Source organism: Lithobates pipiens, unplaced genomic scaffold (genome assembly GCF_037356315.1).
Source record: "Lithobates pipiens isolate NorthernLeopardFrog02 unplaced genomic scaffold, aLitPip1_a1.2 Scaffold_62, whole genome shotgun sequence".
NCBI classification, from domain to species: domain Eukaryota; kingdom Metazoa; phylum Chordata; class Amphibia; order Anura; family Ranidae; genus Lithobates; species Lithobates pipiens.
In genome coordinates, this window is record NW_027507884.1 from 1,844,647 (window position 1) to 1,864,140 (window position 19,494).

The 19,494-nt window shown below is 43.7% G+C and overlaps 1 protein-coding gene across 2 annotated transcripts in view; it reads left to right on the top strand.

Annotated features, from left to right (window-relative positions):
- The first annotated feature begins 11,694 nt into the window (after positions 1-11,694).
- Positions 11,695-19,494, top strand: part of LOC143958866 (Fc receptor-like protein 5) — a 39,819-nt gene continuing 32,019 nt past the window's right edge. For both annotated transcript variants that reach the window (XM_077467846.1, XM_077467847.1), the window contains exon 1: positions 11,695-11,861. In XM_077467846.1, the coding sequence (XP_077323972.1) occupies positions 11,831-11,861 (31 nt within the window). In that variant the 5' untranslated portion in view covers positions 11,695-11,830. The remainder of the gene's footprint in view (positions 11,862-19,494) is intronic.

Consider the following 19,494-nt stretch of genomic DNA (forward strand, 5'->3'; position numbering starts at 1 on the left):
AAATTGTTGTCATTGCAATCTGTTGCACTGTCATTGTGGGAAGGCCTACAGGAGCCGTGATCCTAGAATCACAGCTATTCACAGAGGCGGAGGAGGAACCTACGGGTTGGTTCTGATTTTTTAAAGAAAACACAAAAGCTCAAGTTGGGAGAAAGAGAAACAGTACAAGGGGCTAATCAGTTGTGGCGCGGTGCTCTCTGCGACCCAAGCCTAGCCTATATTGAAGCTATTATGCCCTTGTACACACGGTCGGACTTTCCGACGTAAAATGTGTGATCGGATCTTGTTGTTGGAAAATCCGATCGTATGTGGGCTCCATCTGACTTTTTCCGTTGGAATTTCCGACACACAAAATTTGAGAGCCGGATCTAAAATTTTCTGACAACAAAATCCGATCGTGTGTAGACAATTCCAATGGACAAAGTGCCACGCATGCTCAGAATAAATTATGAGACAAAAGCTACTGCCCTCTTTATAGTCCCGTTGTACATCACTGCGTTCTGACCAATCGGATTTTCCGACAATCCGACGGATTTTGTAGTCGGAATGTCCGACCGTGTGTACGGGGCATTAGAGTCTCTGGCTCTAATTGGCGCTTGAAAAAAAAACAGCCCCCCCCTGCATTGGAATCCATGCGCCGGTGTCCTGAAAGGGGCCGGACGCACGGATAGGGGAGGGGTGCCTGTGCATTGTTAATGGACGGGCCGTCCCTGCCTGTGAGTGTTGCTGAACTTCAGCAGAAAAAATCAGGTCTCGTACAGGGTAGCACTTTCCCAATGAATGCAAAGCATTCTCTACTAGGATGCGGAGGAGATTGTGATGAAATTCCGACGGAAAAAAATTTGAGAACAGAATCTCAAATTTTCCGAAAAAAAAAAAATCCGATCTGACTTTTTCCGATCTTTTGTAGAGAATTCCGATCTGACAAAGTGCCACACATGCTCAGATTAAATTACGAGACCAAAGCTACTGGCTACTAGCCTCAATGTAGTTCCGTCATATGCAACGAACGTCACCACATTTTTTCCAACCGTGTGTATGCAACACCAGTTTAGGACAAAATCCATCGGAAAAAAATCCGATGAATTTTGTTGTCGGAATGTCCGACCGTGTGTGCAAGGCATTAGAGTTTAGGCAAACCCTTCCAGAAAATCAGCAATAAAAATCAGGAAATAAACTGCTCCCGGTCAACAACACAACGCGTTTCCGTTATGAGCTCTGCAATAAACGTCCTTCCTCATATCACCCAGTGAAAGTGATATTACTCCAATATCCTGTAAGAATTAAAGAAAAATGAGCTACAAAAATGTTATCAAGCAACAAAAACTCTGGTTGGTGGAGCTCAGTGGGAAAAAACTGACATTGTAGTTACTGAAAACAACCAACACAATTGGCGCACAATAAATTAATTCCAGAAAAATCCAACCAACTGAAACCACTTCATTCTCATGTTTATCATGACTGTAGATTTATTGTAAAGATGTTCAGATGAACAAACTAAAGAAAAAACCTTGACACGTTTCTCACAAAGCTTTTATGATTATGTACATTGTGTGAAACGCGTAAGTTTTCTTTTTTTTGCTGTCTGTTCATCTGTGCATCTTTACAATAAATCCACAGGTGCCATTTAAAGAACACTTTGTGTTTTTTTTTTTTATGGAAGCAAAGCAATCTCAGATTGGATAAGGTGGAGATTATCATGCCACCTCTCCACCCTATCCATTCAGGAAATGTATTAATTAGGAAATGCTAATTCCGCATACACACAATCAGACTTTCCAGCAGACTTGGTCCGGCGGTGTGGGCTCCAGACTTTCCTCAAAAGTCTAGACTAAAAATCAGGAAAACCGTTCGTCTGTATGCTGGTCCGATGGACCAAATACAATGCAAGAGCAGCTATTGGCTACTGGCTATTGAACTTCCTTGTTTAGTCCCGTTTACGTCATCACGTTCAAAATGAACGGACTTAGTCCGGTCGTGTGTGGCCAAGTCCGTTTCATTCAGAAACTCCGTCGGACCTCCGGCGAAAGTCCGTCTGGAAGACCGGTCGTGTGTACGCGGCATAAGTGTTCTCTGAATGGTGCCCATGCTAAGCAAGTGAACCCCCTTTTTTCACTAAGCAGAAGGGCAGCCACTCAGCAGGGGACCTTAACCGCTTCCGGACCACCCCATTCGGGTGGCACAGTGGTGTAGTGGTTAGCACTCTCGCCTAGCAGTAAGAAGGTTCACTGCTTCGAATCCCAACCACAACACTACCTGCCTGGAGTTTGCATGTTCTCCCTGTGCCTACGTGGGTTTCCTCTGGGTACTCCGGTTTCCTCCCTCACTCCATAGACGTGCAGGTAGGTTATTTGGCTTCTGTCTAAAACTGGCCCTAGTACATGAATGGGGACCTTGGATTGTGGGCTCTTTGAGAGTAGGGACCAATGTGAGTGTGCAATGTACAAGGATAGGGAGAATTGTAGACACTCACTCAGGTTGAACTGGATGGACTGGTGTCTTTATTCAACCTTACTAACTATGTAACTATGTACATTTACTGCAGCAGGGGGCGGCCCGGCTGTGCAAAATCACATACCTATACGTGATTAAGTGCACACGGTTTAGGGGGAGCATGTGCACTGCTCCTACTGTAATTGGACTCAGTGGGCACAGGGGCCGCGATGCCCGCTGTGACCCACCGATTGTTCACAGGAGAGAAGGATCAGACGTCTGCTTGTATAAACGGCAGATCTGTCTGGAAGGAAAAGAGAGATCTTGTGATTCAGCTAAGCTGACTCGCGGATCTCTCCTTTCCTTCAGTGTGATGCTGTCCTACACAGTTAGTAAACACCTCTGTTTTCTAGCTGGTCTAAAAGCACTTTTGATGTAAACTGACATTTTTTGGTTGCTATGGACAATCTCCAGTTTCCTGGCAGAAAGAACAGTATTTATAATATAAAACTGCATGCAGGACACTGGACAAACCACTAGGGACTAAAGGGATGTGTAATTATTTGATACAGTACAGTAATCTGTAAGATTACATTATACTGTATATATACAGTTTTTTACTTTTTCAATTTGGCGCCGAACTCCGTCCCCGTGCGTCACAATGCTCGCAGGGAACAGAGCCCGGCACTGTGACAGATCGAGCGACACACGGTGGCTCGCAAATCACAGCGGGGGGACATAGCAGGATCAAGGGGACAAGGTAAGTAACCTCTACATGGATCCTGCGATGAGATCCCGAGTCTGGCTCGGGTTTACCACTTTTGGTACTGAAATCTCACCCCGAGCCAGACTCAAAATACCGCCAGGGAGACTACATAAAGTACAACAATCATTTTCAGCTTCAACTGTAATTGGCCAAGTATGGCGCGTACATACTCCAGTCCAAGCTTGATCAATGTAACTATGTAGAAAAAAAAAAAAAAATATATATATATATATATATATATATATATATATATATATATACCTGAAATTTAGCTTTAAGGAGTAGAACATTGTAATTTGAAAATCCACCTGAACCTTTCTATTAAGTTTTGAAGTCATGATTTTATTGCTCTGACTGACTCAGCTGAGGAGATCTGTCATGGTCAGGGGGTCATACACGGAGACCAGTAGCTATAGCAGTAGATAGGCTCCCCCTGACCAGCAGTATAGGTATATAAGCACGTCACCCTGGTGGATGACGCAGGCTCATCCGAGGTGCGGGATCTAAGCACTAACCGGTATTCACCAGAGCTCCTGATGGTGGAGATGGTTTTTTCTGCGTGCTAGTACCAGGCCACAGTCCTCAGGATCTCCCCATCAGGAGGTGAGCAAGCCAGGGTCCAGTAGCAGATATAGCAGGTAAGGATCAAGCAGAAGCATAGGCAGTAAACAAGCCAAAGGTCAGTAACAAGTGGTTGCAGGTTGGGATCAAATGGAAGCATAGTCGAGAAACAAGCCAAAGGTCATTAACGAGTGCTAGTGAAGATACTTCAGCAGCTGGAGAGACGAGAGACAATTGGCTGGAGAGAGAACAGTTTTTCTAATTTATCTAGCCCTAAATCTAAATATTTGGTTGAGTTTACCATATAATGACTTTGAAGCGGAGGTCCACCCTAAAGTGGACCTTCCGCTCATCGGAACCCTCCCCCCCTCCGGCGCCACAATTGGCACCTTTCAGGGGGGAGGGGGGTGCAGATACCTGTACAGTACAGGTATCTGCACCCACTTCCGGGATAGCTCTCTGCGGAAAGGGGCGTAGATTACGCCCCTTTTCCGAAAGTCCCCCGCTGCCTGCTGGGAAACATACAGATCCCAGAGGCAGCGGGTCCATCCTTATTGCGCAGTGCGACTCGCACATGCACAGTAGGGAACCGGGAAATGAAGCCGAAAGGCTCCACTTCCTGATTCCCATACCCAAGATGGCGGCGGCAGCACCCGAGAGACGATCGAGAGATCGGCTTCGGGTGCCGACATCGCGGGCGCGCTGGACAGGTAAGTGTCACTATTTTAAAAGTCAGCAGCTGCAGTATTTGTAGCTGCTGGCTTTTAAAAAAAAAAAAAAAAAAACGCGGAGTCCCGGCGGACTCCCGCTTTAACCAGATGCTTGGAGCACAGTGGGATAAGAATAGCAAAAAAAAAAAAAAAAAAACTAAAGGTACCTAGTGTTTCTTAGTAATGAAGTCATAGTGTGTTGTGTGTTCCAGTGTCTACCTGCCAAAATTAGGGCCTTGAAAGAATTGTTCTGCTTCAGTTCTCCTGGTGCCTTCCTGTGATTATTAATAGCTGGATTATTCCTCTAATTATATCCATGTGTGTTTTCCAGATTTCATTTTTCTTAAACAGGTGGAAATTACATCAATGTATTCATATAAAACGGCCTTCGCTGCTTTTTCAAATGCGGCTCATCGTATTCTACCTCTCAGGGTAATCCTGAAGACCAGATGCAGTTTAAAACTAGTTTAAAACTAGTGGAACTCTAGCCATAGAAGAAGATTTGAATGTTAAAGTGCCCAAACAGGGTAGAGCACTTTAATGGTGGTCCCACCATCAACAAACGCTTACCCTCCCCTCACTTCCCATGCCCCATGTACTTCCAGGTATGAGGCAACATCTAGCCCTCTCCCCTTCCCTCCATGGTGCTTGGCAATTGGCCACTTAAAGCGGGAGTAAACCCAGTTTAAAAAAACACTTACATTCCCAGCATGCTGGAAATGCTAACTTTCACATTGGTTGTGCTCTCAACCAAACTTTCAAACCATCCAATGGCTGGTTTCATAACTGATCACATGTGCAGCAATATGGCAGTTGAAGAATCATTAGAGGCCAAGATGGCAGCTTCCTTGACAAAAAACAATAGAAGGGTTTACTTCCACTTTAAGCCCAAGGACTATCCTTGGTCCTCAGGTCATAACTAGGAGATTATTAAGGTCTTCTTTATTTTTTTACTCAGTCGAGCATCAAGGTAAAGGTAAGTGGTAAAAACCTGTAACATGTCCTGCACATCCGATATGTTTCCTATAGAATATTGCGGGGCTGCTGTTAGAAATCATGGGGGGCCCCGTACAGTCTAGTATCAGTATGGCTATCCTTACAAACGCATAGATTAACCAATATAGAGTCCAGGCTCACATATCCAGAAGACAGTTTAGTATAAGGTGACCAGATTTTTTAAATTAAATCCGGGGACATATTTTTTTTTTTACTAGTAATGGCGGCGATTGGCGACTCTCTGCCTGTCACTGCCCGCCTCCCAGCCTGTCAAGTCTTACTCTCTGAGCCCCAGGTACTACTGGGTGAGGAGCGGATGAAGATCACTCCGCCAGGGGAGGCAAGGAGATGGGCAGGTGGCTGGCCGGGACTTGATCCAAGGCAGAAGAACATATGAGCAGGAGCAGGCATGCACCCGAAACTGAATAAATATTCTCTCCCTTCCGACCAGCACATGATCATCAGAAAGGGGCATAGAATAACTACCATAATTCTAGTGGTACTAAAGCTAGTTTTTTTTAAATTCTGCACTGACTTACCTGAATTGTCCCAGCCCCTGTCCAAATCCAATCCGGGGAAAAAACCGGGGACAGACTTGGTCCGGGGACAGTGTCCTCAATCCGGGGACTGTCCCCGGAAACCGGGGATGTCTGGTCACCATAGTTTAGTATGTTTCAGTGATCGGTACTGACTGCTCACTGTGTCCATTCAGGAAAGGAAGGACCAGTAAATATGGCATAGTCCCCAGTCCCCCCACTATCCATCCTGAAATGAGCCCGCTGTTTGCCTGCTTTTGGACATATGTGGTCAAGGCTTAGTACAGGGGGGAAGCTGTACTACCTTATCTGTGGCCCTAGATTAAGTTCTGGTTGGCATGACTGATCACCAGCTGACATGTTCCAACTGCTCACCAAGATACTGTTTCAGCCACGACTTCATTACGCTCCAGAAGATCACATGTGACTCCATTGCTTAGGATCAAGCCAAGCAAGGAATCCGACAGATGAATAGAGAATGAAGATGAAGTTGTAATGAGAGCACCATGATGACTTTCAGCTATTTAATATACTGTACTATTAGCTGCCGAACAACTGATCTGGATGTAGGGTTGACACTTTTTCTTCAAGTCAAACCCAATTTTTTTTTGTTTTTCTTTTAGTATACAATATAGGATTGTAACAGACCTGGGACACCTTTGAGCGCTCCAAAGAGAATAGTAATGTTGTCAGTGGCGGCCCGCGCATTGTGGGTGCATGAGCGCCGCCCCCACCACTGCTGCCGCCACCCCCTATCCATGTGCCCGGCCCCTTTCCGTACGCCGGATGCATGAATTATAATTGTAGGGATGGGGAGGGGGGTGGTGTGTCTTTCAAAGCTTCAAAATAGGGTAGGACTTGGGGCACAGAGAGTGCATACCGAATTGTGTGACGGTAGTGAAAAAATAATGTTAGCTGTTTTCACACTGAAGTTCCTCCCCGCCAATCAGGAGGCAGGTCATGAGACCTGTTTCCAGATTGGCCAAAGCGTCAGGCTATCCTATTGGATGCCTAGCTTTGGAGGAACAGAGAGGAGACGGAAGAGGCTGTGGGAGAAGCAGGCAACGGAGCTGCTGCCCGCACCGGAGGAGAGGAAGAGAGGCCGAGATCGGGTAGGCTGGCAGGGAGGAAGGTGATGTCTGTCAGTCCCACAGGCTTGGCAAGGAGTTCTGGGTTGGATGTCTTTTAATCCCGCGCTTTGGGCTGGGGGGTGTGGATGTCTGTTAGTCCTATACCGTGGGCCCATGGGGGGGAGGGTGCTGCCAGTACTGCCCTTAGAGGGTGGGGTGCTTGTTTGCTGCCTCCCCAAAGGAAATCCCCACCTGCCGCCACTGAATGTGGTGCTTATAGTGCCCCCTCACCCCCCTGTCAGGCCCTGTTCTGAGTCACATTCCTGTCTGAATAATGTGTCTGGGTTTGAGACGGGCTGGTGGCAACCCTATCTGGATGTATGCCAGTGATTCTATAACTCCTTTTGATAAACTCCATTGAGTCTCACAATTCTAGCTTATCTAGCCTTTAATCCCCGGTGGAGGGGAAATGCTAGGCCCCAAAACCCTTTGGCTGTTATCCTAAGTAAAAAAGGTAATTAAAAATCATCTCGGGCTACTATTGTTGTCTTATTACATCAATAGCACCTTATATTTACACAGTCCCTGAAATTCATAAAGATTAGCGCAGGCAGATTTTGCGAAAGTGTTCTAAAAGTTGTATGTACCAGCATGTACCAAATTCATGTGCTGGTCTAGAACTTCTACTTGAATTTGGCGCATGCTACAGTAAGGACATATTACAGCCACTTCCCGCGCTACTCTGCATGTCGGCCGATACTCGATCTACCAGTCAGGTGTCTGTGATTGACGGGTAGATCGCCGCAGAGCTGGTCGCTTTGCGGCATAACAGACTGGGAAACCACCACTGTTAAACACTGCAATCTGCAAACTAGGCGGCCGCGAGGCCCCGGTGAGGAGCGAGGCCTTAGGCGACCACCTAATTTGCCTAATTATAGAGCTGCCTCTGCCAGTGGCAACCTGTGAACTCCATGCCCAAGAGGGTTAAGGCAGTGCTGGAAAATAATGGTGGCCACACAAAATATTGACACTTTGTACCCAATTTGGACATTTTCACTTAGGGGTGTACTCACTTTTATTGCCAGCGGTTTACACATTAATGGCTGCATTTGAGTTATTTTGAGGGAACAGAAAATTTACACTGTTATACAAGCTGTACACTCACTACTTTTCATTGTAGTAAAGTGTAATTTCTTCAGTGTTGTCACAGGAAAAGACATAATAAAATATTTACAAAAATGTGAGGGATGTACGGTACTCACTTTTGTGAGATACTGTATATACTCTGTAAAAAAAACTGCTTAAAAAATTTAGGAACATTCAAACAGGAACTATTTACAATATTTAAAGATCATTGAGAACATACACATGACTCGTCTACAAAGAGTTTTATTTATATGACCTTACTTTATTAAGTACATGTGGTCATTAATACAAATCATGTGGCCGAAACCTAATATATGAAGAATGCATAGATAGATGGGAATTTCAGTTGTTAAGCCAAACATTTGAATGGAGGAGATGTGTGATTTAAGTGACCTTGACTGTGCAATGACTCTTTGTAACAGGCCTGGCGGGTGAAGCATTCCACAAGCTGGTGACCTCTTGGGATTTGCATGGACTACAGTATCTGGAGTTTATGGGGAATAGTATGGAAAAAAATCCAGCTACCAGTAACTCTTTTTGGGGGGAAGCACCCTATATATTACATTTATTTATGAAGATGGACTCAAGAGCGAGTACAAAACTTTCAGTGAAAAAAAAAAAATGAAGAAGAAATACAACAAAGAGGCTACCATTGAATTATCAGCCTTTGGTCTACATTGTCAGCTGGACATGGGTAGCTCTGGAAAAGGTCCAGATAGTGGCAGGATCTGCAGTTGTTATTTTGTCTATATCCAGGAAAAATTTTGGGGGAAAAATAACATATTGGGTCCAGTCGATTTGAAGGAATCCAAAAACACCAAATCATGTTTTAGGGTTACATATACAGTACTTTATAGCCCAACTCTGAGCAACAATTTTTTAATGTACTGTATAAAGTAAAAGACTTATGCCGCATACACATGATTGGAATTTCAATCAGCAAAAGACAGATGAGAGCTTTTCATCGGAAAATGCGACTGTGTATATGCTCCATTGAAATTTCCGAATTCCCGCCAGTAAAAATTTGATAGCAGGTTCTCAATTTTCCATAGGAAATTCCAATCGTGTGTATGCAATTCCGACACGTAAAAACTCACGTATGCTCAGATTCAACCACGAGATGGAAGCTATTGGCTACTAGGTTTTGAACTTCCTTTTCCAGTCCCGCCATATGTGTTGTATGTCACCGCGTTGTTGGCGGTCTGAATTTGGTGTGACCGTGTGTAGGCTAAAAAGTTTGAGCGGAATTCCGTTGGAATTTCCGATGGGAAAACCATCAGAACTTTTTCCGAAGAGCATTCCGATCGTGTGTACGCGGCATTAGATTTCTGGGTTGCTTTCCGCAAACACCTCGTCCTGGTACATAAGGAGATGGAGTCTTCAATACTCAACTCTTCCTTGCTCTGGGGATCTTGTTTCCTGCCCTGGGGACCATGTAGTAGTTTCAGCTGTACATTATCTTTTTGGGGACCTCTCTGCTCTCTAAACCCTAAAGTTCTGCTTCCTTCAAAAGCCTCAGTGAAATGACCCCCCATGCCGTAATTTACACTTCCACCAATAGGAAGTGTCCAAATTACACAGGCAGTGATGTAGACACCTGAAAGAAGGACCCATTAGATGAAAACAAAAGAAGAGAGGCAGCTGTTCAGGACCTGAATGTTACATGACTGTGGCTTCAGTTAAGTAAATCAAGCAATTCGATTTTTTTTGTGTTTTAGTGATCCGCTGGAGGGGGTTGAAAGGCAGGGAATGGAGGATGTTCTAGCTTTGCCTCGGTTTGGGCTTTAAAGCCCACCTCCCGGCAAAGTGGAATCCCCTCATGCTCCTCCCTCTCACCCATTCATGAGCTTTTGCCAACAAAAAAAATCTTTGTGAAGTTGTATTTATGTATCAAACTCACCTATTCCTCACCAGTGAGGTTCTTTAACCCCTTGCAAACTTGAACGCCCTCCTTTCCCCCTGCCATCGCATGAGCTTTTAAGAAAAAATAAAAACCTTCTGATGCTGTATTTACTCACCTAACTCCGCTGTTCCAGGCCCATTATACTTCTGGGAGTGGAGACCGGTGACCCAGCACTGCCAGTCTCTGTCCATGCCAACTGGTCCCCTTGTAGTAATATCATCACATGGTGTAGTGCTAATAAGCCTAAGGGAACCTGCCCCTCAACAGCCAATGGGAAGTGTCTATGTCAACTAGGTAGCAATGCGGACACCCAAAGAAGGACCCTCTCACTCTGCTGTAGAAAGAAGAGAAGACGTGAGGTCTGGTGCATCACATGACCATGGATTTAGGCCAGGGGTCTGCAAACTTTATAAACGGAGGGACAGTTTACTAGCCTTCAGATGTTAGGGGGCTTGACTGTGGTCAGTGGGAGTAGAAGATGTCAAAACACCAGTGGAAGTTAACAATGCCTTAGCCTTGGTGATCAGTGGGAATAGAACAATTACACAGCATCTGTGGCCAATAGAAGGAGCAAATAGTGTCTCACCATTGGTCTAAGTTGAAGCAATTGTGTCCCATCATAGGTATTAGTTAAAGGAATAGTGCCCCATTGTTGGTAATAGTTGGAGGTATAGTGCCCCATCGTTGGTACCATTGGGTGGGAAAGTGCCCCAACGTTGGTTTCGGGGGGGGGGGGGGGGGGGGGGGGAATGAGCAACAATAAATTTTTGACTGTACTGTATAAAGTAAAATACTTGGATTTCTCCTGGGTTGGTTTCTGCAAACACCTCGTCCTGGCACATAAGGAGATGGAGTCTTCAATACTCAACTCTTCCTTGCTCTGGGAATAGAACAATTACACAGCATTTGTGGCCAATAGAAGGAGTAAATAGTGTCTCACCATTGGTCTAAGTTGAAGCAATTGTGTCCCATCATAGGTATCAGTTAAAGGAATAGTGTCCCATTGTTGGTATTAGTTGGAGGTATAGTGCCCCATCGTTGGTATCATTGGGTGGGAAAGTGCCCCAAAGTTGGTTTCAAGGGGGAATGGTGCCCCATTTTTAAAGTCAGTGGGAGGAATAGTGTCCCATTGTTGGTGTCAAGAGCAGGAATTATGCCCTGCCGCTGGTGTCCAGTGAGATAAATGCCTTGTATCAGTGGGGAAAATAGTGCCCCAAGGGCCAGATAACGGCAAGCAGGGGTCCACACCTGGCCCATGGGCTGCAATTTGGAGACCACTTTATGAAAATATAAAGGGCTTTTAGGTAGCTAGGTAGCAGAAGGTCATCTCTGAACACACACACCATGAACCTTAAAAAGGATGGGCTAAAGAAGCAGGTGGAGAAGGACCAAGTTGGATATTTGAAGGCTGGAAATATGTTTCCTATTCTGACAAACCTGGACCCCTGCCCCAGCATGATGATGACAATTTTGGAATTTGACGTACATGTCAGGAATCCTTTGGGATTAGGTGGAATAGGAAACCGAAGTACTAGAACATGTATATGTGATTGCATATGAGTACAATCCCAAACCTTTCTTCACACATCGGAAGGCATTGTGATACAAGCTTGCCAGAGACAACCTCCTGCTTCCTTCATTACAAAGCAAAGGAAAATACAAGAATCTGTTATGGTTAGCTTCATTTCTGTCTACGTTTTTCAGGCAACATGAGTCCCAATTTATTTGTGCTCTTGCTCTGTAAGTATGGAATTTTCATTTATTTCTGCTTTATGAGATTTCCATCTTGTAGTATTACATATAATACATATTGACTTATATGATTATTAAGGGATGTCAACCATTGAACCATAACAGGTGTGCAGATCAAAATACTTTTCTCGGATTTTATTAACTGCATGCTTGTTAGCCAGTGGCTTAAAAAAATATTGAGGTCAGACATTTTTAGAAGTAGATCACCAATGGCAGGCTTCATATTTCTTTTAGTATCATTTTTTATTTTTTTATTTTTTTAATAGTAAGTACAGTAGACCTGTAAAACTGACATTATAAATGACACTAAATGTGATTTTAGCACCTTAATATTCAATGTTAAAGCATATGTCTAGCCAAATCTTTTTATTTTTGGAAGGAATGGTAAGGGATTATATAGTTGCATAGTTAGTGAGGTTGAATAAGGACACCAGTCCATCCAGTTCAACCTGAGTGAGTGCAATTGTCCCTATCCCTGTGAGTTGTGCGCTTGCATCGGTCCCTGCCCTCGGGGAGCCCACGGTCCAGGGTCCCCATTCATATACTGGGGCCAATTTTGGACAGGGGCCAATTCGCCTGCCTGTGTGTCTTTGGGGTGTGGGGGGGGGGGGGGGCGGGGTGCCTGGGGGGGCCCGCGTTGGTGTGGGGGGGGCGTGCGGGCTTCGGGCGGGTGGTGTCATGGTTGGGATTTGAACCAGTGACCCTTCTTGCTGCTAGGTGGGGGTGCTAACCACTACACCACTGTGCCACCCACCCCCATTATGACTTAACATGAGACCCTGAGTTTTTGTCTCTTTTTTGGGTTCAGTTTGGTTCAGAGACGTTTGTCATCCACGTCATATATAGAGGGAAAATTATATAGAGCCATCTATAGATATGAAACTGGAAACCTGAGCCACATCCCAAATTTACAGAGAAAAAAACACAAAAGGGGGTTGCCCCTGGAATTGTATGGGCTGAGGGAAAAGACCAGATAGAGGAGTAACAGGCGTATGTAAAAAAAAATATACAAAATGTATTAGGTGCAAAAAACATAGAAGAAGTATAGGTTCATACTAGACATGTGCGATTAGTTTCGTACGAATCTTAAATTCGTACGAATTTCCCTAAATTTGTACGTTCGGGAGGATCCGAAATACGAATTGCCGTGCGTCCGAATTTTGTACGAAATCCGAACTTTTGTTTACGAATTTCGGATCAGCCGTCGTCGACGACTCATTATGCTTATTATGAGGGGCTCCCACCATCCCTGTGCTATGCTGACTTCCTCCTGGGGCTGTACCCCTGCTGTGCTCATTATGAGGTGGCTTCCACCATTCCTGTGCTGTGCTAACATATACCGAGCACAGCAGGGGATAAAAATCAAACTTCCATGAGCAGCGACTGTCATATTGAGGTATACATACTCTATATTTTTGCCTTTAAATTCATCGTAAAGAACGTTCGTACAAGTTAACGAACCTAACGACAATTCGTATTTCGTACGAATTGAAATTGCATTTCGGACACGAATAACGAAGTACGAATTAATTCTAATACGAACCGTAACAGAACGAAACGAAACAAATTTATTGGCGGCGCCTATGTCTAGTTCCTACCCAACATTAGAGTATCGTAAAAAACAAATTACCGGTAGATAGTCATACTGTATACACAACATTAGAGTAGCCTAAATACAAAATTACCGGTAGATAGTCATACTGCATACACACATTATAGCTAGAATTCAGAAAACAAGGCTGGGAGGTAACAAACCTCTGGACTTTTAACAGTGTCAAGTATAGAGGTCAAAACACCAACGGTAGTATAAAAATACAAGAATTTTATTACAAAATCGTAAAAAATGTGAGAGGGAAAGAACAATAATACATCCGTAACAGAGGATAAATAGATTATTCAAACATGTGTATACAAAGCACTACCGTTCTCGACATGTTTCACTCGTTTGAGTTTCTTCAGGAGATTAATGGTATGACTCTTTTATATGCTGAAATAACAAAATAAAGTAAGAAACATCTCATGACTGCATATAAGATCATGTGTAGCCTACTCCGAGGGACAAAGTGCCACGCATGCTCAGATCAAATTCCTACATCAAAGCTATTGGCTACTAGCCTGAACGTAGTCCCGTCGTAACGAAATAACGTCATCACGTTCTGAAAGATCGGATTTTCCGACAACTTTGTCCGACCGTGTGTATGCAACCGTTTCAGACAAAATTTGGTTGTCAGAATGTCCGACCGTGTGTACAAGGGCTTACTCCTTCTTCCTGTATTATAGAGTGACTATCTTTGGTAAATCACAGTACAAATCAGCATTCACAAATTGGCAGGATTTGCATCCCAAAAATGTCCCATCGTACACTAGAGTACTTTAAAACATGACTGGGGAGCATGTACACAACCCCAGAGCACCGGTAATCGAAGAGTTTACTGCACTGGATGAAGTTTGGTATTTAGTGTAAAATAATAAAAACATAAGGCGCCTTTGCCGCAAAGACACCGGAACCCACGAGGATTGGCATAGATGGGGACGGGCCTGGCACGAAAAAGTATATTGCCTGCCAGTACAATAAGATATCCCTTTTCCCAGAGGAGTTGTGTACTCCTGGCTGTGTAGCACTTCATATATATATATATATATATATATATATATATATATAGACATTTCTTCAGTTTAAATTATTATTTTTGTCTGTGTATTTATTTATCATCAGTTCAGTATGTTACTTCAGCCATAGGATTCTCTATAGTCTGGATGCTTACCTTCTTTTGGAACAAGGGGTCTCCAAACTGACCCACATTGAGATTTTATCCGGCCCGCAGCTAGGGCCAGTGGCGCATCCTCAATGTCAGGAGAGCTCTAATGGGGACCCTGATGTAAGGGGGACTCTAATATGTAAGGGGGGCTCTGATGTGAAGGGGGCTTCTGATGTGATGGGGGGCTTCTGATGTGATGGGGGGCTTCTGATGTGATGGGTGGCTTCTGATGTGAAGGGAGGATTTCTAATGCAATGGGGGCCTTCTGATATGATAGGGGGCTTCTGATGTGACGGGAGGACTTCTGATGTGATGGGCGGCTTCTGATCTTATGGGGGGCTTCTGATGTAAAGGTAGGACTTCCAATGTGAAGGGAGAATGTCTGATGTTCTTTGGGGCTTCTGATGTGACGGGAGGACTTCTGATGTGATGGGCGGCTTCTGATCTTTTGGGGGGCTTCTGATGTAAAGGCAGGACTTCCAATGTGAAGGGAGAATGTCTAATGTTCTTTGGGGCTTCTGATGTGAAGAAAGAATATCTTATATGTTGGAGGGCTTCTGATGTGATGGCGGGTTCTGATATGAACTTAGGACTTTTGATGTGATGGGGGCTTCTGATATGAACTTAGGACTTCTGATGTGAAGGGAGAATATCTTATATATTGGGGGGCTTCTGATGCGATGGGGGGCTGCCGATGTGTAGGTAGGACATCTGATGTGAAGGGTGAATGTCTGATGTTTTGTGGGGCTTCTGACGTTAAGGGAGAATATTTTATATGTTGTGTGACTTCAGATGTGAAGGGGGCTTCTGATAGTAAGTTATTCCTTGGAGTGTGTTGATTTATTCATGTATAAAAACGGATTCATTTTTGGTACTGAAAAGTTTAGATCAGGGTTTCTCAACCAGGGTTCCGTGGAACCCTAGGGTTCCTCCAATGGTTGCTAGGGGTTCCTTGATCAATGACCAATTTACCGCTCTATTCAAAATCCACTGGACAAAGCGGATTTCCGCTCCCAGTAACCAGCCTCTTTGAGCAGCCAGGAGATCATGTGATTGCTGTGCGATCACATGATCACAATTTCAACAAAGCTGTTATGAATGAATTTCATTCATAACAGCTTTGTTTCCTGTAGTGATGATGTGATTGGCCCACAGCTATCACATGGTAACTGAGATAATCACAGCATCCTGTACCATGTGATAGCTGTGGGCCAATCACAGCACCCAATAGTAAATCACAGCTGTTATAAATGTAACCCATTCATGACAGTTCACATGATCATCACTGTAACAGCAAAGTGTAAAAATATAATAAGTTAATAAAAAATCCCTGATCACATTCCCCACAGTAGTACAGTGTCACTATGGTAATATATCAAAAACAATATATTTCCTCAGTTTAAGCAGATATATATTCTTCTACATATTTTTGTTTAAAAAAATCATAATAAGAGTATATTGATTGGTTTGTGCAAAAGTTATAGCGTCTACAAAATAGGGGATAGTTTTATGGCATTTTTATTTTTAATTTTGTTTTATTAGTAATGGTGGCGATCTGCAATTTATCGGAACTGTGACATTTTAATAGACACACTTTTGACATTATTTTGGGACCATTGTCATTTATACAGCAATCAGTGCTTTAAAAATGCACTGCTTACTGTGTAAATGACATTGGCAGTGAAGGGGTTAACCACTAGGGGGCGATGAAGGGGTTACGTTTGTCCTAGGGAGTGATTATAACTGGGGGGGTGGGCTACTAGTCACATGACAGTGATCACTGCTCCCGATGACAGGGAGCAGTGATCTCTTTCATATCACAAGACAGAACGGGGAAATGCCTTGTTTACATAGGCACTTCCCTGTTCTGAGGCTCCGTGACATGATTGCCGGGAGACCGGTGGACATCAAGTCCGCTGGTTCTGTGGGCACGGTCACGCTGTACGTGTCAACGCTTGCTATCCCCAGCCCTTAAAGGGGACATACGGGTAAGCCCATTTGCCCACCGCTGCCATTGTGCTGATGTATATCGGTGTGCGGCAGTTGGTAAGTGGTTAAAGGGAACGGCGCAAATAGCTGAACAATTGTGTGCCTGTTCAACTCTTTTGGGATGATCCATGCACTAGATAGGGGTAGTTGCCCCATTCATGCACTAGGCAGGGGTAGTTGTCCCATTCATGCACTAGGCAGGGGTAGTTGCCCCATTCATGCACTAGGCAGGGGTGGTTGCCCCCACGACCAGTAAAAATAATATATGGTGGGTTGGTAGAATGGAAATATTCGTCTATTCAGAGTGGGACCTACAGTCAGTGACACCTGTTGGGTTTTATATAGCTATCTGCTTCCTGTTCAGACCTGAGATCTCAGCTTCCGAAAGAGGGAAATTCTCCAACATTGACTTTGTTGTTCTGAGTTCTTAGTTTTCATTTGTTAAAGTTTAGGTTTAGGTAGGGACTATTCTACATTTTATACAGTTATAATGGCCAAGCTTGGACCAACGTAAGTATGCATCTCCCATTCCTAGCAGATCTCCATGGAAGCTCGATAACACTGTAGTAAGCACTGCTAATATAATGATTACTACCATTTTTTGGGTACTGTGGCTTCCTTGCTTCTTAGTAAACACATGAGGCCATTTGCTCACTCAACATGGGCACCATCCAGAGAACACTTTGCATTTTCTCAATGAATGTACAGCATTATCTAATTGGATGAGGTGGAGAGGTGGGGTGGTGTTGGTATGGTGGGGTGGGGGGGGGGTGTTGTCACAATCTCCACCTCACTTGATCAGAAAACATTTTGCATTCATTGAGGAAAAACTCTCTGAATGGTTCCCTTGCTGAACCAGTGAACTTGGGTGTTCAATATGCAGCAGGGCAGCCAACCAGCAAGGGACCTGGAAACCAGGGCAATCACTGTAGTAGCGGTGCCTACTACATTGATTTCCATCTTCCACAGGGATTTGCCAGGTATGGGAGATGCATACTTAATTTGGTCCAAGCTGAACCAATTCAACAATGCAAAAATTGTCCATACCCAAACTTCAGCTTTAAAGAGAGCTGTATGATAAGGAATATGTGTGAAGAAAAGAGACAAAGTGAGGACCCACTACAAACATTCAATGCAATTCTTTCTGCAGTTAACTATTGTTTTGGAAGGTAGAGGTGTCATGCTTGATCTGCCACAGCATTTCAATGGAACATACAGTATTTTGAGACTATGGCTTGGTCAGTATTGAATGGGGATTTGTTTTGTTTTTCTTTGAGCAAGCCTGTTGTTAAATAATTCCATGGCAACAAGTTTCGGAGCAAACACACTCCTTTTTCAATTTGGAAGAGCGATGGACAAGAGCCACAATTTATGTGAGAGTCACCGTGAGACCATATCGCCCAGTGGAACCACAAATTATATAAAAATACATCAAATACACACAGAAAGAACTTAGAATCTTAATTATTACTACCTCCCTACAAATTAGATTAAAAATTAATAAAAAACATTAAGTTATATAAATAATTATAGTTAGGATTTTGTGTGAGAGTCACTGTGGGACCACAAATTTTATAAGATCCGCGCTGTGTAATATGGCGACTCACATGGGAATCAACTGTGTCTTCACTTCTGGAACCACCATGGAATGCACTGGAAGTGGAGGCAACCTCACAGTGCAGGGCATGGCAACGAGTTTCTGAGCATTCACACTCCTTTTTTCAAGCCAGCTGAGCGAAGGACAAGGGCTGCAATTTATGTGAGAGTCACTGTGAGACCATAATGCCCAGCAGAATCACAAATTAGATAAAATACATCAAATACACACAGAAAGAGCTTAGAATCCTAACTATTACCGCTACATTAAGAAAAAGTTCAATTTAATGTAAGAAAATTAAGTTATATAAATAGTAATAGTTAGGATTCTAAGTCCTTTTTGTGTGTATTTGATGTAATTTTATATATTTTGTGATTCTGCTGGGCATTATGGTCTCACAGTGACTCTCACATAAATTGCAGCCCTTGTCCTTCGCTCAGCTGGTTTGAAAAAGGAGTGTGAATGCTCAGAAACTCGTTGCCACGCCCTGCACTGTGAGGTTGCCTCCACTTCCAGTGCATTCCACGGTGGTTCCAGAAGTGAAGACAGCGTTGATTCCCGCGTGAGTCGCCATATTACACAGCACCGACCTGGTGGCAGGGAGATGTTATGCATAGATGATCTTAAATGCTTTTATCATATGTGAGTGGCCCCATTGAGGGTTTTAATAGAGCTAGTCTTTGCTGCACTTAGAGGCGCTTTCCTTCTTCTTTCTTTGGCCATACAGAGCCCGCTTCTGGTCCCGGAGACCCTGTCCAAGTGAAAAGACTTAAATGAGTCTGAACGAGGCCAATATATACACCCCCGTGTGCCTACTTGTTTTTATAAAATGTATTTAATTATTGGTGCACTGCAACTTCTAAATGACACAGTTGCAAAGAAACATAAATGGAATAACAAAAAATAATACCTTAACAAAAAAAGTACGAAGGTTGGATGAAACTATTGGATGATACAGAGTATCGGAGATCATGGCTAATGTCAATACAACATACTCAAGTAAATTAGCCAAATATTTTTACAGAAGGGAAAACTTTAGAAGACTATTCTAGTAGCTACCAACCCCTCCTCCATCCTCTTTTCTGGGTCAATCTTCTATTCAAAAGTCCCTATCCTTGTCATATTCATCTAAATACCAAGAAAGAAAGGACTTCCTCTGTAGCAGAGATACATTGGCTAAACAGGAAATTATCATTCCTGGCACCTTATCAACAGTTATGCGCCTGATTACGATATCTTCCTTTCTAGCAAACCTAACTTGGTGTTTCTAGAGAAG